General features: G+C 38.6%; 1 protein-coding gene and 1 long non-coding RNA gene across 13 annotated transcripts in view; one reads left to right on the forward strand and one right to left on the reverse strand.

The window, feature by feature from the left end:
• Positions 1–20759, reverse strand: part of DCUN1D1 (defective in cullin neddylation 1 domain containing 1) — a 48508-nt gene that overhangs the window by 25921 nt on the left and 1828 nt on the right. For 2 of the 7 annotated variants that reach the window (XM_056807486.1, XM_056807489.1), the window contains exon 2: positions 734–891. The exons of 2 other annotated variants lie outside the window; for them this stretch is intronic. In XM_056807486.1, the coding sequence (XP_056663464.1) occupies positions 734–823 (90 nt within the window). In that variant the 5' untranslated portion in view covers positions 824–891. Of the gene's footprint in view, positions 1–733; positions 892–7084; positions 7140–16873; positions 17075–17846; positions 17872–20759 lie in introns of those variants that run through there. 3 more of the 7 variants (XM_007502000.3, XM_007501997.3, XM_056807488.1) reach the window with 3 other exon arrangements.
• Positions 18250–20759, forward strand: part of LOC103097223 (uncharacterized) — a 29135-nt gene continuing 26625 nt past the window's right edge. For 2 of the 6 annotated variants that reach the window (XR_008914012.1, XR_008914011.1), the window contains exon 1: positions 18254–18971. This is a non-coding gene — a long non-coding RNA (uncharacterized LOC103097223). Of the gene's footprint in view, positions 18972–20759 lie in introns of all 6 variants that reach the window. The other 4 variants (XR_008914009.1, XR_008914008.1, XR_008914010.1 and 1 more) reach the window with 3 other exon arrangements.

Consider the following 20759-nt stretch of genomic DNA (forward strand, 5'->3'; position numbering starts at 1 on the left):
ATTAACACAGATTGTTCTTCAAGTCCAAAATTACCCCCAGACCTTTTTCAATTAATTACAATCTTGCTTCTCAAGATGATTTCTGTAAATCATGTGCAAGACTTTACATTTATTTCTGTTTTCAATTCCAGCATTTTGATTTGGCCAAATGATCTAATCTATTGATGTATTTTTGGATCAAGACCTTGTCCACACTTTTATGTTCATCCCCTGTTACCTGCCCTTGTTTCCATCTTCTGAACAAGTATTTTCAAAATTTAAATTGGTTGGAGAATTCCCTGGGAATCCATATTAGTCTCTTTAATTTTTTTTCCCTCTTCTTTCTCATTGCCCAAGGTCACACAGCTAAGTAGTGACAGTGAGCTAGGATTAGAATCCATGTCTGAAACCCAATCCAGAGAGCTTTCCACTAAAATATGCCATTCCCTGTGAATAAATATTTATAAAGCATTTTGAACTTTCCAATAAAATACCAAAGTTCAAAACATTTGCACAAAACATGAAAAACCAGAGCTTCTCATAATCAAATAAATTGAAAACACTGCTACGATTAAATACATGTGACTAACATGGAACAAACATACTTCAAACCAGGTTTAATTTATACATTTCCCCCCTCAAAAACAGAATTGCTTATGACTAAGTTCGAAATTGACCCCTCTTCTTTAAAAGTGATGGTCCTGTTGTATGATTATTAATTTCTAAACTAATTAAATTTAAATAGCAACCCTACCTTTGAAGGGGTTGTTTGATATTGCTGAAAACAGAAGGGGAGGGAGCTTCTCATTTGGGGTAAAATTACCAATCCTCTCCTCAAGTACATTATGGAGAGATTACTTCAGGGACAGGCAACATGCCAGCAGTGACCATTAGTTACCCTCCTAACTTGTTCTACAAATGACAGAAAGCAGTTTTAATAAAAGTTCAATGTGTATTCATATATGGACCCACAGAATACTATTTACATTTCCAATATCTTAACATATCTCTCTGCAGTTTTCTACATTTTTGATAGAGCACCTTCTCCCCAGAATTTTAAGTTTCAAATGCATTACAATAAAAATGTCATTGGGGTGGGAGTGGAGGGTATTACTTAGGGAGGTGGAAGAGTAAGAACAAATTTTGGTTTAACTTTCTACTTAATTCAAAAATTAACCAAGAAAAAACTTTTTTGTTTCAATCTTTATAAGCAGAAAATATCCAATAGATACATTTACAAAAATGTATTGTTGTACATTTGTCCCTATATAAAGTATACCAACATTACTTTAATCATTCTCTGATACAGAATTCTGCAATTTCTCAGGTTAACTGTAATATCAATTATAGTAGGAAGTGTAGAAGAATGAAAAAAAATGAAAATTAGCTCCAGGACACAAGAGATTTTTTAAAATTTCCTTCTATTAACTCTGAATCATAGAACTTTAAAGTTGGGGGAAAACCTTAGATTCTGTTTCAAACCCTAACTACTTGAATAGGATTCAATTGTTTCATCCCCCAATTAACAGTCACCTGGCCTCTGCTGAAGCCCTCCCTGCTTCCCAAGGCAACCCACTCCACTTTTAGACATCTACAACAGGGAGGGTTTGAAAGACTTTTTTATATTGACTGAAACCTTTTTTTTCTGCAATTTCAATCTACTCCTCCTCATTTTGCCCCTCTGAGATGAAATAAAATAAACTTACTTCCTAGTCCACATGACAGTCCTCTAAATACTTGAAGCCAGTTATCTTATCTCCTCTAAGACTTCCCTTGTACAGGCTAAGTAACTGATATGACATGGTTTCAAGTCTCCCCAACATGCTGGTAATTTGACAATGGTCTTCTTAAAGTCTAGAGCTTACATTTTAAGAAATAAAAACAATATTTAAGGAGATGAGACCAGGAAAAAGTAGCAGGAACTATAATACCCCATATTCTGTCACTCTATTCTTTATTAATGCACCCAGGGATCACATTAGTAGTGGGGGATTTTTTTAAGAACTGCTATATCACTCTATTTTATTAATTTAGGGTAACTAAGTAATCTACCTGAACTCCAGGTTTTTTTCCTCACAAACAATGACATAGCCTTAAGTCTTCATGAAGTGATATATAAAAGGAATTTCACACTACCTCAGTATCAAAGCAGAAGGCATATAAACTTTGGTTGCCTTGTCTTTCTTTTAAAAATATCTCCCGTCCTAGGTTCAAATCTGGCCTCAGCCACTTCCTAGCTGTGTGACTGGAGCCAATACACAGTATTGACTCCAAGACGGAAGGTAAGGGTTTAAATAAAAAAAAAATATATCTCCAGTATAAGGTAATAGGTTGATAGAGACAAAGATATATGTGGATATACACACACATGTGTATACATTTATATACATATACACTTATTAATTTGATGTCATTTCTCTATTAAAAGTTGGTTGTAAACAAAAGTTTCAATATGCTTTAATAAATCCTATTCTTTGCTTTCTATAGTTTTTGATTCCTTTTGTTGGAGAAAATCACGGATTAAATTACTTTTAAAAAATATTATCAGGGGCAGCTGGGCAGCTCAATGGATTGAGAGCCAGGCCTACTGGGAGGTCCTAGATTCAAATCTGGCCTCAGACACTTCCCAGCTGTGTGACCCTGGGCAAGTCACTTAATCCCCACTGCCTAACCCTTATATTTCTCACATGACCTACCCCTCTACCAGCCAGTCCAATGGGAGCACTTCCTCCCTCCCCTGTCTGGGATAATGCATGAGCAATGCAGTTTGGGTACTTGGTCTCTAAAAGGTTCACTTATCACTGCCCTAGGTAAAGTCACTTAACCACCCTTCCCTAGCTGTTACCACTCTTCTGCCTTGGAACCAATATACAGTACTGATCCCAAGATAGAAGATAATGGTGTGTGTGAATATATCAGGGCGTGTTGGAGCACAAAAGACAACACAGCCATCCAATGCAGCTGAGGAAGTCTCCAGGTGTAATGACCTTTCTTGCCATTGGACCCAGGCTTCCAACGCCGAGAGAGTGGGACTGTCTCTGTGCATCGACTTTTCCACTTAAATCTCTTTCACGCACAAGTGTCTTTGTGCACACTCATCTATCTTGGACTTCAAAGTCACATGAGGGTACACCATAGATGAAAACGCACAAAGACAATTGTCATTCTCGGTTACCGAGAGACTACTACTAATTCACACACATATATATTTTGGTATAAGATATAAGACAACAGGTAGAAAGACAGAACGATATATAGACATATATAAAAATACACACATATGTATATACATATATCAATATTTATTTGATAATATATTTCTCTTGTAAACAAAACAAAAAAGGTTTTAACAAAAAAAAAAGGTTTATGTTTTTAAAAAAACACTTTTTATCTTAGTGACAATTCTAAGACAGAAGAGCAAGGCAAGTGCTATGCAAACAAGGTTAAATGACTTGCCCATGGTCATAAAGGTAAGAAGTTTCTGAAGCCAGATTTGAACCCAGGTCCTCATAACTCCAGGGCTGGCACTTTATCCACTATGCCACTTAGCTGCCCCAATATATTTTTAAAATCCCATTCTTTGCTCTCTACAATTTTTGACACTTTTTGTTGGAGGAAGAAAGAAAAGCATAGTTTAAATTATTTTTCTATGTTCGGTTGCAACGTTCTGTTTTTATACCTCCACAACATCAATTTTATTCAGCTTCTCACTCTCAAAAGCTACCTAGTGAAGACACTCATAATGGAGCCTGTTCATTCATCTTCCTGCCAAGTACTTCCCCACTTCAATTCACTCTTATAGCTGCTTAAGAGTCTTTCCTAAAGCTCAGATCTGACCACATTATTCTCCTGTTCATATCATATGGACACAGAGAGAGAGAGGACCAGGTCATTAAATCCAAGCCCTTCATTTTATACATGAGTAAACTGAGGGAAAGAGAAGTTACTCACTTAATACACCCCAGTAGCTTCCCATTACCTCTAAGATAACATATGTTGTTTTGGTAATCTAGCTGCTGTCCAGCCTAGTCCAATAAACCCTGTATATAGTCCATTACTCTCTATCTAATAATCTGTTATAATCCAGCCAAACCAGCCTTTTTATTGATCCTTACACATTACACTCTATCCCAAAGACACTTAAACTTGACATGTGCAAAAGTGAATTTATCTTTCCCCCTCTAAAATCCTCTTTCTAGCTTCCCCATGACATTCCACCTCCATATTTGAGCTGTTGCCAAGGCCTGTCATTTCTATTTTCAATTCTTTCATATACACTCCTTCCCTTCCACTCACACTGCTCCCACTCTAGTACAGCTTTTTATCACCTCACACTTGATCTATTGCAATAGCTGCTGGTCTCTCTACCTCCAGTCCCCTCCCTATTCTAGTCCATCCTCCAGTCAACTATTAATTTTCATTAAGAAAAAGTCCATGCCAATACCTTCCCTAATTCAATAAATACCAGTAGCTCCCTATCACCTCCAGGATCAAATAAAGTCCTATTTTAACCTTCAGACTCCTTCAAAATCTGCTCCTTCCTACCTTTCAAGTCTTCTTATACTTTACTCTCCCCTCCATATACTCTGTGGTCCAGTGATACTGGCCTCCTTGCTGTTCGTCACAGAAGATACTCCATCTTCCAATTTCAAATATTTTTCATTGCTGTCTTCCACACCTGGAAACCTCTCTTTTCTCCTCCATTTCCCATGTTCTTTGGCCTTATTTAAAATCTAAAAGTCACAACCAAAATCCCAAAGTCTTCTGCAATAATCCTTTCTCAGTCCTTCTTAGTAACTTCATGCTGTCTCTGAGATTATCTTCAATTTGTCTTATCCCAATATAGCTTGTCTGTATATAGTTAATTGCATGCTCTCTCCCCCAATAGAAGGTGAGCTCTTGGAGAGCAAGGATGATCTTGTGCTTTCTTTATATCCTCAGTGCTTAGAAAAATGTCTGACACATACTGTCAGGCATTAAATAAATGCTAACTAATCAACTGACCTATGTGCCACTGCACTGGCCATCCCTTCAAGCCTGAAATACACTCCCTCCATTAATTTCCTTCAAGAGTCAACTTAAGGAGGGTAACTGGGTGGCTCTGTAGCTTGAGAACCAGGCCTAGAGATGGGAGGTCCTGGATTCAAACTTAGCCTCAGATACTTCCTAGCTGGGTGACTCTGGGCAAGTCAGGTAAAACCCTCCCCTCCACTGCCTAGCCCTTACTGCTCTTCTGCCTTAAAACCAAGAGACAGAAGGTATGGGTTTAAAAAAACATTTCAACTTAAGAATAAACCTTTTGCATGAAGTCTTTCTTGAACCCCCAAGCCTCCTAAAACTACTTTGTATTTACTTTGTATATAATCTACATGAACATGTGTGCACATGTTGGCTCCCTTGTCAGAATGTAAGCTTTTTGAGGGCATGAACTTGCCTTGGAATGAATCCCCAGCGCCCAGCCCAGGGTCTGGATCATATCAGGTATTTAATGATTAATTTGGCTTTGCATTGCAAAACAGATCTGCTGAATCCAGTAATGACTTCCCAGTTAGCAAAGTCTGACAGGATTTGAGAAAGAAGAGCTGAGCAAAACCTTATCCATAAAGATTTTTTTTAAATCATAGAAATGAACAAACACTGGCTCAAAGTCCTTATTTGAAGAGATATGATTACATTCCAATGTTTAATTTGTTCATATGTAAATTTCATAAGGTTTTTTGGGGGGGGAGGCAATAGCAATATTTTATAGTAAAGTATTTATGTATAAAAAATATATGGCCAGTATTGATAAAAAGGTTTTAAGTTATCTTTTTCTCCAACAACTACAGAGGAAGGAAACATGTTTACTATTGATTAGCAAGGTAGGAAGCCAAATGACTATTCTCAATTCTGGCAGACATTATTCAAAGACCCCTTGTTCCATACTTCCCAGATGAATAAATTTTTTAACACTTGTACAATAGAGTAGGTGAACTCAATTTTGCAGTCTTAAATCAATGTAATAAATTTGAGGTTAGGCACAGATCTGACCTGGAAGACCTATTTGAAGCTATTAAAACCTGGTCCCTCTTTTACCTGCAAAACTAGTAGTCAAAATTATATACTCATTTTCCAGAATCATAGAAAAAAGTCTCTAGAAAACCAAAAAGAAAACACCTCTCCCCATAAGTTAAGGTAGAGTAAATCTGGCATTCCTTTAAAACAGGGGAAACAGGGAGAAGTGAGCCAGAGGAAGTATTTCATGAGGCTGGAAAAAGGTACAGAGGGATTGGTTGACACTTTAAAAAAAAAATCACATTTGACATAAACTTTAAAAGAGCATCATAGCTATAAAAGTTCAGCACAGCCCAATATAATATGCTATTAATTGGGAATATTTTTTGAGAATATGCTTGAGTAACCAACAAATTAGATAATATAACTTTTGGTACTAAAAAATGACTAGGATTATCCAAATATTAACATATACATAAGATGATACAATAAGGATACAAATGTATATATATATACATATATATATAAAACCTGTTCTGATCATGTTGTTTCTTTTATTTTCCTGCCAAGAAGATATGGGATACTCTTGTCAATTGTAACATCTTTGTATTCAATTCTATCAAAGACTTAACAAAGTAATAAATACAACAATTTGGAATGGCAGTCATCCATACTTACTTGTAAAAGCCAAAAAGGCTATTTGCACATTTTATTTAATATTTAATCATACCAAATTTTAACATGTATATTTAAAGCAACATAAGCATTATATATAAGTAAAAGAGGATGATAAAGAAGTGAAAAACATTTTAGATTTGACAAACATTATTACCACCAAACTGATCAAATTTGTTTTATGAAGGATAGAAATAATTTGTTTCTTATTCTTCTTAGTATTTACTCATTTCTTATCTAACTTTCATCTAACATGCACAATATGCATGTATGCATTCACAAAAGACAGTCTTCCAATAAACTAAAAGTTAACATTTCAAGGAAAAATTAATTTTAAAGATGCCAATACATGATACTTGTAAACATAAAATACACCCTAACACCAATCTTAAATATTATTTCTAAATTTTTTGACTACAAATTTACAGCTGCTCACCCTGCTCTGCTTCATCTTTCTTTTTTAGAACCACCAGAAGGGAAATAAAGATGCCCAGACCTAAAAAGTTTTTTTTAAAAGGAATTAATTTTCTAACTTTATTCCAATTACCTCCAGATTCAAATGACTTTAGTACATACCACCCCACTCCCACTCCCCCACCAGAATCTGTCATGATTTTTTTAAAAACCTTAAGTGGCCTAAGAAAATTGTATGTTATATATTTATTCTGATATTAATAAAATATTTAGCATTTCCAATAAAGAAGTAAAGTCCTGAAATTTCTATCTTCCACATTTAAAGATCACCTAGGTAACCAAGTATCAAATTTAGCCTTGCTCTCATCAAAAATCCTATGTCTATCTGTGTGGGGGGTTGAGGCCAAAGGAGAGAGGAAGAAGAAAACTGCTTCCTACTTCTAAACCTTCAAAAGTTTATTTTCAAAGCACTATTCTAGAAAGGGCAAGGTAATAAAAATCAGGTAGAAAGGTATTCCCTCTCCTCTGCTACCTTCAAAAGTGGAGACAAAAAAAACAAACAAACTCTCAAGCAGAAAAGGAGGCCAACAGAACTGCACAGAACTCTTTCATGTGCTATAAAGGTAACATATTTGAAATTTTCAATATTTAATTATGAGAGAAAAAAAGTGGCCATTGCTTCAGTTATTTTAAAAGAATTTTTTAAATTCCCCTAAATTATAAATTGGACCTTTTTCCTTTGAAATATCAAAACATACTTTTGGATTTCAGATAAAGTTCCTCCAAAAAAATTAACATCTGAAAGATGAATGCAAAAGTATAGAATAGAAAATGTGTTTACACGTCTGTCATAAGTATTTTAGTTAACAAATGACAACAAAAAAGTGGTTTCAGTCTGTTGTGTTCAGAGATAGAAAAGTCAAAGCCTAACAAGGAAAAAATGTCAAGGGGACAAAAGATTCTTGAGATTTGGAGAAAATAGAAAAACAGGACTCATAGGATTGTAGAAGGAGACTAGCAGCACTAGAGTTCAAACATTTTATTTTACATATGAAACCAGGAGTAGGAAGGAAAATTGAAGAAAAATATATACCAGAGAAACAAGTTTTGTTTTTAGATTTAAAAGAATTTGAAAAAGGCATTAAATGATTAATTTTAATACTCTAATAATGTTTGTGTTTTAGCATTAGCCAAATTCATTCAGAAATTTTCTTCTGCCCACACTTGCAAATGATACTTGGAATTAACTTTTTTAAAGTGCTTAACTGTTACAAAGAATCAAAAAAGGAATAGACAAAAATACAGTGTAATTATAGTTCAAAAAGATATAAAGTACAACAATCTACCTGGAAAAAATTATTTCACTAAATAAAGAAAAGATATTTTGAACTTTCTATAATGCACTTCATGAATTCACTTTACACTCTTTGAAAAATGCATTATAGGGGCAACTAGATGGCTCAGTGGATAGTCAGGCCTGGAGTGAGGAGAAGCTGGGTTCAAATATGACCTGCTAAAACTTCCTGGCTGTGTGACCTTGGGCAAGTCGCTTAACCCCAATTGCCTGGCTCTTCTGCTTAGAACAGATACTTAGTATCGCTTCTAGACAGAGTAAGGAGAGTAAGGGTTTTTTAAAATACATTATACACAAATATAAAATTATTTCTCAGATTGCCCAAAGGATCAACTTAAAAAGAAAAATATGCTTTTTAGAATCTATCCTCTACTCTCATGCTGATGTCTCATATAGGGAATATCCAACTTTAATAGATAAGAACTGCTTAATAATAATAATAATAATAATAACAAAACATGCACTCTTATGCAGTACGGTAGTGTTTGTTTGAGATGCTTAGCATTGAAAACTGAATTTTGGCTTTGATTTTACTATAAAAAAGTTTAATTCTTAGTTGTAAAAACATAGCATGACAGTTTCCCTAATTCTGGTTTATCTGTACTAATGGAAATGGGAATAAACATCCTCAAAGAGATCTGAGTCCACACAGATTTAGAAGTTTCTTCCAATAAGTGAATGTAACTTGTGATTCCTGTCAATGTCTTCCCATAGGTGTATCCCCAAGGGCACCATCCAAAATCCAGGAGGCATTTCTTGAACTTTCTTAACACTGTGAGTGTACTCAAGAGTATACTCAGGCTCTGGGACTCTCATCCTTTGCCCACACAACTGGAACAAGCTTATCTTCCTAAACTATCACACTTTCTGGATGACATCTTTCATTATTTTTCAAGGACCTCAAAGATCATATTTGCAGGCTCCTCATACCACCAACCACCACTCTGGAGCTTTGGACAATCTTCATTTTTAATTCTACAAAGACTGTTCTATTATGTGTATTCCACATAATAAGCAGTGGTAAATAAAAATGCATGGACTAAACAGATAGGAACACATAGGAATACTCTCTATATTATTCATCTCTTAGATGAACTGATGCAAAATAAAGTAAGCACAAACAGGAAGACAATTTACATAATGACTACATTAATGCAATTGAAATGACTCAAAACAAAAGAATCTAAACATTGCTGTGAAATCATAATAACCAAGTCTTGATCTCAAAGAAGAGATATAAAAAGATTTTACAAACTTTTGGTGGCACAGTGCATAGTGCCAGGTATGGAGTCAGGAGATTCCTCTTCCTAAGTTCAATTCTGGCCTCCAACTCTTACTAGCTGTGTGACCCTGGGCAAGTCACTTAATTCTGTTTGCCTCAGTTTCCTCATCTGAAAAATGAGCTGGAGAAGGAAATGGCAAATCACTCCAGTATCTTTGCCAAGAAAACCCCAAGTGGGGTCACAAAGAGTCAGACATGACAGAACAACAAAAGATGGATGAACATTAGTTGGAGACACTCTAGATGGGATTCATATGTAAGTTGGATTAGGTACACTATAATGCAAGACTTTTTCCAATGCATTGTTTAGTTGTTCTGAATTGTTTATATTCTTTTTTATTCTTTGTAATAATAGCAGTTGGCTCTTGGGAGAGTATGGAGGAAAGGATCATCAGTATGTACAAGGGAAATGGTGGTGATATTTTAAAAATGGCCATTTCTTATATTCATTCTCCACTTGCCAGAGCTCCAGTGAAAAGGAAGTAGCCTGTTTTACTTTGAGTCAGCTTTAAAAGCTAGAAAGAAATTTCCTTTTCACAATTCCAATCCACTCTTAGATCTGATAGTTTGGGCCAAACAGAACAAAACCTCAAGCTCTCTTTATCAACACAACTTTTCAAATACTTGAAGACAGTTAACACATTCCTCCTAGGCTTCTCCAGCCTAAATACATACATTTTCTTTTCAAACTAGGCCCTCCCTCATCATTCCAGTATCTCTCCTCTACTTAAATGCCAGCTTATCTGTCTGCATTCTAAAATGTAGCAGGAAACAATAAAATGATCTCTCTCCTTAAGTGTAAAATCCACTAAAAACTTCAGAACTGGTTTTTTTTTTTTTCCCCATGATCTCTCTGCTAGCCTCACCTTCTTCACCTATTCTTGAGGAAATGGATGTTTTGGATTCTAATAGGTTTTTCCATTTAGTACTATTAAATGACATTGTTTTAGACTGCGGAGATCTTTTGGGATCTGCCTGTCAGCCAGTGTGTAAGCTGTATGGGACAGCTCTGTGTCATCTCCAATATGCTAAATACACACTCTATTCCTTCACATAAGTAAATGAGAAATATATATATATATATATATATATATATATATATATATATATATATATATAAACAGCAAAAGACCAAGCACACCACAAAGAAAACTTTTAACTTTCAGTTTCCTCAGTTATAAAAACAGGGAATTGAACTAAACAGTCTATAAAATCCCCTCTTGAGCACAAAAACTTTAAATTTCTTTTTCACTGTCTCCCCATAATAAATTCTTTAGCAGAGCTTCAAACAAGTGGTAAAATTAGCTACTTTTCCCTTTCCTATGAGCAGATTCACAAATTAATGTTTTAATTAACAAAAGGAAAAAAGAAAGTAAAAGACCCATTTATTTTATATCCTGTACAATCAGCTAGAAAATGGACAATTGTTAATGTTGAAAAACTTGAGGTACAGTCAGTCAATTTGCAGCTCAAGTATCACCTAAAATCACTCTATATTTATACTCAACATATTTTATGTTAATAGTCTGTGCATATGTTGTTTCTCTTACCCCCAGCAGAAAGTTCCTTAAGGGCAAGAACTGTTTCCTTTTTCACCTTTGTAAATCCAGAACAAAAGATTTTAAAATCTTTGTTTCAATTTCTTCTATAAAATGAGGATAATTCCTCTATTATTCACAAGAGTGTTGTGAAGGTCAAATAGGGTACTATTCTACACTTTCTAATAGGAAACTATATAAATTACTATTTTTTTTTTATTTGGGGGGTTTATTATTGATGGAAAAATTACTAGAATTACCTTCATATTAACTAGGTTTTACTTTGACAAGATGATCAAATGAATAAGCTTTTTTTGTCCTTTAACAAAATATCCCAAAGATAGTCCCCTCATAGCATGTAAATTTAGGAATGAACTAAATAAGCTTTCCAAAAAGAAATAAAAAACCAAGAAAAAAATATATAAATACATACATAAAAGGAGGAATTAAAATTAATTGAAACATAAAATTAGAAATATCACATAGAATGAGCCTCTGAGACACTGATTTCTGTGATCAATGATGAGTAATTTTTTAAAGTGATAAAATCACAATTTAGTACAGAAAACTTGCAAAGGACATTCCTTTAAAATTATATAAGCCATTTTATGGAGAACAACATCAAAGTACTAACTTTCAGTGATTAGTACTTATAGAACATCTTCAAATTATGTTTCCCTAACTCCAACAAAAAGGGGGGAAAAAACTGTCACTAAAGTCTATCCTGGTAAATTGGCTCTTTAGTTCTACTCAAGCAGCACAAGCAACCAAATCCTATTTAGAACTATATATCTCTTCATCAAATTTCATCCCTAATCCTGCCACAAAAAGAAACACATATCCAGTCTGAAAAAAGACAGTTTTACATATTCATCCTACTTGGGTCATTGTATATGATGAATTTAACTTGAAAATAACCACTCAATGATCAAAAACCTATCCATTTAGAATAAAAAAAGCTTAGTTTTAGTTCACATTTTTCAACTACGTGCACCCCCAAAAGGGGTTTTGGTTTTCAGTTAAATAAAATGTTTTGCCCAAAGCATTTTGGCTTCTTATGAAAACAGAATTAAGCCATCATTCAAAGTAAGAAATGACACAGGAATCAGTCTAGAAGACCACCTCTAAAAAAAGGACATTTCAAAAAAAAAAAGAAAAGAAAATCAACTTTTTTGAGTAAACATTTTTATAACAATAAAAACAATTAAGGACTTCAATTTAGCTGTCCATTTCAAAAAGAATACCAACAGTTGATGAGTTTTTTAAATCAAAAATATAATTTAAAAAATGCAAAGAATCCTACCTAAATTGCCTGACAATTTTCTCTATAGCCTTATAATTTTATTACAATCTACTTTTTAAAATTTATTTTACTAATGTATATATTCTAATATTTCAAGGACCCATGATTTCATTCATTCAGTTACTCCCTATCCCACTCCACTACCTTCACTCAGATCTCCTTGCTTAGATTTAGTGTTCTTTATCTTCATGAAGTTGTATAGCTAGAAAGGTTCCTTTAGCAGGGCAGCCAACTTTCCTGTGATGTGCCTCTCCAAATGAAACTAAACTGGTATTCCCATCCCAAATACCCAAGGCAGAGCCCATCCTTGCACCCACACGTGAAGTATCTCCTATTTGGATATGTTTGCCTTCCAATTTAGGCTTAGGGTGACATCTACTTCATAATGCAACATGAAAAGTTGGACTTTAGTGGCAGTCCAATGTATAGCTGTTAACTCAAATTCAACATATTTTCTTGCAGTCTTATAGTTAGTTAATAGGTGAATATATGTCTAAATTAGTAGTAGTAAGGAATGGTGATTCCAACAAAGGCTTTATGTGGCCTGATAGAACAGACTAATTTGGAGGTTGCTATTTATAATTTTTCAAACATTATAATAAGACACAAGAAAGCACAACAAAGATCAATTTAGAGCTGAAAGAGACCCAAAAGGTCCCTCATTTTACAGATGAGAAAACTGAATACTAAAGGTCAATACACAAAAGTCCATGCAAGTAGTAATAGCAGCTGGAACTTCAAATCAAAATCCTCTAGTTCCAAATCCAATGCTTTTTGCATTATGACAAGCTGAATTTTTCACTATACCAGGCTGGCCCTAACATTGTACAAGGTAAACCTTTGTAAAGGAATAAAACTCCTTTTTTTTTTTTAATAACCCTTACCTTTCATCTTAAAATCAGTACTGCATTTTAGTTCCAAGGCAAAAGAACAGTAAGGGCTAGGCAATAGAGGTTAAGTGTCTTGCCCAGGGTCACACGGCTGGGAAGTGTCTGACACCACATTTAAACCCAGGAACTCCTATCTTCTAGGTCTACTGAGCCCCCCAGATGTCCCCTTAAAACTGCTTTTTAATGACTATATTAATACATACAAAGTAGTTCAAAACACTTCTTGGAATTCTTTTGGAATTATTTTCCAAAAGCCCACAGTGCATCTCTTTTTAATAGCATCAATAGTGAAAAATCTTATCCTTGATAGTTTATAGCCTCTCATGGTTATATTTTTGGACAGGATGGTATATATTTGAATATATAAAGTAAAAATCTACCTTTCCTCCTTTATTGATTTTTTTTTAAATCTTACCTTGTCTTAGAATTGATACTAAGTATCCATTTCAAAGCAGAAGAATAGTAAGGACTAGGCAATTGGGGTTAAATGACATGCCAGAGTCACAGTTAGGAAGTATCGGCAAGCCACATTTGAACCCAGGACTTTCTGCTTTTAGGATGGAGCTCTATCCATTGAACCACCTAATGACCCCTTATATATTTTTTAAAAACCATGTCATTAAAACTAAATAATTCAAAAGTGTAATAATCCAACTTAATTTGTAATTATTCTGTTTCATCAATAGAACACTATTTGAATTATTTAACTCAGGTCATTATTTGATTTCTTTAAATTAAAAAAAATTATATTAAAATAAGGACTACTTTAATTTCCAATCTCAATTTCCTCTCAAATATTAAGATCAAAAGCTAATTAAAACCCAACATATATCAACAGTTAGTGTAAGGTTCACAGAATTACAGATAGGGTTAAAGAATTTGAAAGCTGAAAAGGACCTGAGAGATCACCTGGTTCTCCTGATTTTTATAACCAAAGACAATGAGACCTAAGGGAAGGTAAATGAACCTCCAGGGTTAGGTTAGTGGTTGAGCTGAGTCTAGACTCTAGGTCTTCTCATTTCTAGGTCAGGCCTCTTTCCTCTATACCAAATAATCGATATTTTGAAAGGAAAATCTTACATTTGTAAAACTGCCACAATTTGAAACTTATCAAAGTTAACTACCCCAATTTATAAAACAATTGTAGAGCCCTTAATACAAAGACTGTTTCTTTCCCACAAATATTGTGGCTAGAAATATTCTTTTAGAGGATATCAATAAATGACAGAAGTCTCACACTTCAAGGATCTGAAATCTGCTCCTTGTAGGATTTCCAGTCTCTTGGAAAATTCATGCCTGGTCTTCCTATGTTTCTTCATTTCCACAGGCTTTGTTAGTGCAGGGCTTGGCATACAATAATTGCTTAATAAATGTTCCTTGACTAAAAGCTCCTAGGGCCAAAAAATAGATCACCCTTGCTGCCAGACTGGAGGGGATTAGGCTTTTCTGAACTCAGCTAGTGGCACAACAGCTATGTAATGTAGTCCATCCCCCATCATGGAAGCTTTTCCAAAGTGGCAGTACTAAAGAGATAGGATTCTGCTGGCATAGCCTTTAAGAACCTTAGGTCATCTCTCCAGATTCTGATGAAAACCAGGGACTTTAACAGAGGAAGTATCCTCTTGTCTAATTGGATCTATGATCTCATCCATGCCTGCCCATCCTTCATATTTACAAAAAGAGAAAAAAAACACAATAAAGTCATGCAAATACTACCATTTTCTCCAAATATTTTAGTACTTGCCCAGTACTGGCTTAATTTGACATTTCATCAAGAAGATGATGAAAACTAAATCATCATGCTTTGAAGGTTCCTACTAAGTAGAAGTGGGCAGTGTACAGCATACCATAAAAAGTTATAATTTGGGGATAAAAACACACAAAAACACACACATGCCTGATTAGTCTTCCAGGATTCCAACACTAACTAGTTATGTGACCTTGGATGAGTCAAAATCTTTGTTTCAATTTCTTCTATAAAATGAGGGTAATTCCTCTATTATTCACAAGAGTGTTGTGAAGGTCAAATAGGGTACTTTCTAATAAGAAACTATATAAATTACTATTTTTTTTTATTTGGGGGGTTTATTATTGATGGAAAAATTACTAGAATTACCTTCATATTAACTAGGTTTTACTTTGACAAGATGATCAAATGAATAAGCTTTTTTTGTCCTTTAATAAAATATCCCAAAGATAGTCCCTCATAGCATGTAAATTTAGGAATGAACTAAAACTAAATAAGCTTCACAAAAAGAAATAAAAAAATCAAGAAAAAATATATAAATACAGACATAAAAGGAGTCAACGGTGAACATCATAAAGCAACTATTATTAAGCATAAACCTGACATGAAGAGTTCAAAAATGACAACTATCTGGTGTGAAGATTGATCTCACTGTACTCCCAGTCTTTTTCATTACTTAACAGTAATGATTTGAAGGGCAAAAATCGGAATTTTTATAAACAAACAAAAAATCCTCTTATCTACTGTGTTAGAATCCACAGTGTGTATTGGTTCCAAGGGAGAAGAACTGTAAAGGTTAGGCAATGGGGGTAAAGTGACTCGCCCAGTATCACACAGCTAAGAAGTGTCTGAGGCCACATTGGGACCCAGGACCTCCCATCTCTGCGCCTGGCTCTCTCTCCACTGAGCCCCGACTACTAAAGTATCTATAAAGTCAAGGAACACTGAATGGGTAAAGTCCGTGACCACATGCCCGCGCTGGCGGTGACAAGTACACAACACTCTCACGAACCGGGCCCCCACCCCCGCACCCCCGGCCGGGTATGCCGGACTCGGAGAAGCAGTCCACACGGTGCTACTAGGAGGGCACACTCTAGCCTCGCGGCATGCCCGTCCGAGGCGCGGGGCAGCCCGCAGCAAAGACTGCCAGGGCGGACCCGAATTTGGGGTGCGTCCGCGCGACCCTCTCCCTCTCCCCCCAGTCATTGTCTCCCCCGAAGGCCCAGACAAGTGAGGGGCACCCAGCTCCGCTCCACGCTGCACACGCGCACTCGCCTCCCACACACACACTCACACGCGCGCACACTCACCCTCGCGGCATGACAATGTCAAACGTCCCCTCCCCCGCCCGCGCCCACTCTGGCTGGGGCCCCCACGCGCGGCACTGCACGGCCTCGGCCCTGCCCGCGCTCCCTGGCCGCTCGGCGGGGCACGAGTCGGGCGGCCCAAGCCGCGCAGGGCGGGCTCCAGCGGCCTCGCTCCCATCCCGCGCCCCCCCCTCCCGCACGCACACAATGGCCCGGCCCGGCCCCGGGGAGCGGCTCCCGGGGCGCCAGGGCCCGGCAGCTCCCGCAGCCTCCGCAGGGACCGGGCCTCCAGACTAGGCCCGACGCCTCCTCGGGCCTCGCGTGGCGGCGGTAGCGGGCAGAGAGCGGGGCCGGGCCGGGGGCGGGCGGACAGGAGCGGCGCCTCCTCACCATGTTGGTGTCCTCCAGGCCTCTCCTCTCCTCCTCCTCTCCTCCTCCCCTCCTCCGCCTCCTCCTCCTCCTCCTCCCCGCCGCCTCCGCCTCCTCCCGGCTCCGCAGCGAATGGACGGCGGCGGCGGCGGCGGCTGCGGCCTCGGCGGCGGCGGCGGCGGCGGCAGCGGCGGCAGCTGCTCTCACGGCGCTTCCGGCTCCCGCTCATGCGCAGTGCGGCCCCGCCGGCCGGCCCGGCGCTCGCCGCCCTGGGGAGGAGGAGGCGGCCGGGGCAGCGGCGGCGGCGGCCAGGAGGAAACCGAGCCTGGGGGGGAGGGGAGGAGAGGTGAAGGAGGAGCTGGAGGCTAAGGGAGAGGGGGGAGGGGCTGAGCTACAAAGGTGGGGAAGAACTAGAAGCTGACGGGGGAAGGAGAGGTGCGAAAGGGGGAAGAACTGGGGTGAGGAATGGAAGGAAGCCGAGGCTAGAGAACGAGACGGCGGGGGCGAAAGAAGAGGAGAGCAGCATCGGGGGATGGGGGAATTAGGAGGGAAGGGAGTAGGAGTAGTGGGGAGAGCTAGAAGGGGGGAAGAAGCAGGTGGCTGAAATGGGGAAAGGAGGGAGAAGGGAGAGCTAGAAGGGGTAGGTGGAAGGGAGTCGGGTCAGGAGCAGGAGGTTGAGGTTGAACTGAGCACGAGGCTGTCTGGGAAGAGTAGGGAGGAGGGGTGAGAGCTAGGAGGGGAAAGCAGGGAGAAGGGAGAGCTAGGAGGGAGAGGAACAGGAGGTTGAAGTGGGAGAGCCAGGAGTGGAAAGGAGAGGGTGGGTGAGGGGGTAGAGACACCCCTAGGAGGAAAGCGGTGGGAGAAATGGGAGGTGCCCAAGAGAGGAGGTGAAGCAGTGCCCCAGGGAGGGAGCCAGCCAACCGGAGACCAGCCCACTCCCACACCCAAGGACTCCTCGAACCCAAGAGATTATGGTAATAGGGAAATCTCAGACCTCAGCATCCCCGAATCTTCGTGGTGGAGCAGAGTGGAGGGACCTCCCTCCCCCTAAGCTTGGAATCACGGGCCAGAGTTCGAATCTAACCTGAGCAGTCTACCTATGTGACGTTGAACCAACCCTTTCTCTAGCAGCCTGTTTCCTTTCTCTGTAAAATAAAAGGATTGGACTAGAGACGATTATGAACCTGGGATCTGTGACGCCAGAACTTTTGGATTTCTATAAGTGTCGATTAAGTGGTTTCCTTCCTATTCCTGTATTTTATGTTATGGATTCTGGTTTCACCATAATGCCCACAGGGCTCCATCTCTCTACCTCTTTCTCTCTCCCTCCCTCTCTCCCACCCTCCCTCCTCTCTTCTCCCTCTCTCCTCCCCCCTCTCTCCGTCCCCCCCCCCTCACACAAAATAAGAACTCTAGACTAGGGACTCCCTAAGTTTCCATCCCATCCTGTAACTCGTTAAACACACCTATACTTGCCAAATGTCATGTGCTAGGGATAAAAAACAGAGCTTGCCCTCAGCATATTGGGGAAAACAGATATGACTGGTAAGAAAGGCATTGAAAGGACCAAAGAGATCGACCAAGGAATACCCACAGAAGATTCTTCCTCCTCTAATCTGATTTCACCTGCACAAATCAAACCAAAATGGGCCAAGGGAAGAGAGAGCTGACAGTTTTAGAAGCAAACCAAGCAGAGGGTTGGAGCATGAGATCAACGCCTCAAGTCTTCCACCTCCTTGCAAATGCTTCCTGTAAATTATCTGGACCACTGTGACAGTAGAATAACAAAATGTCACAGGTAGAAGGGCTATAAATTATCGAATGCAACCTCCTCCTTATACATAGATAAGGAAACTATTCTGGAGATGTAATATAACTTGTCTAAGGCTACCACACAAAATGCAGATTGGAATCCAGTTCTACTGACTCCCAATCCAATTTTCTTCACACCAAATGGATAGATGGATGCTGCCCTATGAGAGTCTGTGCATGGAAACCTAGTCCCACAGTGCCTTGAGAAGAGGACTGGCAACCACCTCTTTCCAGATTTCTCCTGCCCTCATGCTGGTGAGAGGAGTCTGACTGGGAGGAGGAAAAGTGCCCAAGGATTCCAACACAGGTAGGAATATTGCACTGCCAACTGGCCCCACTATAAATAGGATCAGAACATCATAGCCAGGGAGGGAAGGGATTTGTGAAGCTATCTTTGCCCTAAACCAACTCCTTCAGGTGTTGGTTTAGACCAGTTCCATCCCTATTTTAAGGCCATTATTCTGTTTTAAGGTAAAAACCTGAGTCAAGCAATAGATATTCTTGAGCAACTCTTATGAAGACTGGGGTAGAGGTGGGGCAGGGGGGAATGTATTTTAGCCTGTGAAGGAGATTGCTGTTCATTAAGGAAGAGAAGTCTTACATGAAATATCAAAGGAATAATAACAATATGGCATGTGGCCTTGAACAAGTTATGTCCTCTCTGGGCCTCAGTTTAAATCATGAGTGGAAGGCTTATGGGCACAAACTCTTTTCATGACTGACTTTTGTACTTTTGTATCATTAAAAGCTAAATAATTCTAAGGTGCTTGGATGTATATCTGGGTGATCTGGAGTTCAGGTCCAGGTCAAGTCAAGCCCACCCTGACTCCCTCCACACATATATAAATATATAGCATCACTAATAGTCCTTATTTTTTCTGGAAGTAATCCGTGACTCAATCTAGGGACAAACTAAATCTCCCTGGTCTGTTTAAGACCAAATCAGATTCCCTGGACTCATTAAATCATCCCCAGACTTCCCTACCTAAGTTTAAAGAATGTAGGGGCTACAACTATCTCTATCTCCTAAGGAGGAGTGTTGGGAGGTGTTCTACTGGGTCTTTGCCCTCATGCACTCAACATTTTGTCAACAGTAAATATTTACTGTTTTCAAACATTACTTTAGCTTGGCATTTAGGATCTTGATACAAGTTTGCTTATGGAACAACTGTTTTTATTTCTCTGCTGTGGAGCTTTTAAAAATGTATTTATTTGGGTGGATAGCTTATCCTTGGTTTCCTGCTTAATGCTTTTCCATCTGTCAGATGGTGGTATTCATCATGGTTTATCATGCCTGTATGCCCAGGGACCAAGGGAGGCACCCTTGGAAAGAGATATGTCACCATCATTTAGGTAGAGGGAGAGCATGGTAGGCTCTGAACTAGACCACTTTCAAATCACAAGCACCACCATCAGAGGAAGAAATGGCTAATTGTTCCAGTTGTCATAATGTAATGAGGAAAGCATTAAAAATTTTGACCTCAAGGTTTTGGATTACCAAAAATTTCCTGCCCTGAAAGGCAATGGGGCAAAGGAGTTGGAAAGCCAGCCTTGCAGTTCAGAAGTCCTTCTAGAAACATTCTCTGCCTGTGTGTGACCATGGGCACAAGTATCTCAGCCAGAGGCCCAGGTGAATCCCTTAAGCCTGGAAATGATAGTCTGCATCAGTGGGAGTCATCCCCACCAGTGAAATCACAGAAAATCAAACTCAAAAAAGGCTGTGCTTAGCACTGGCTGACAAATTTTGGCAAAGGTAAACTTCATCTACCTGATCAATTATTCTCCCCAGGGCACTCTTCTGCATTACCAACAGAGATAAAAGGAAAAGAGAAGCAAAGACGGAACCATTTCAAGATAATAATGAAAATACTTTACATACATATCTATCTATATTGACCAGCACTAATGAGCATTTGTAAATAGTAAAGAACATTACCATTTTTCAAGGCCAATCCATCAAATCAATCCAACCACTTGAAAATAATAGTGTTGCTGCAAATGCTTAAAAAGTCCATTTTTAAGACAAACTGTGTTCTCCATTTAAATATTTGCAAAGTCCTATGTTTGCTGCCAAGTACTGTATAAAGAAACACAG

Source organism: Monodelphis domestica, chromosome 8 (genome assembly GCF_027887165.1).
Source record: "Monodelphis domestica isolate mMonDom1 chromosome 8, mMonDom1.pri, whole genome shotgun sequence".
Taxonomy (NCBI): domain Eukaryota; kingdom Metazoa; phylum Chordata; class Mammalia; order Didelphimorphia; family Didelphidae; genus Monodelphis; species Monodelphis domestica.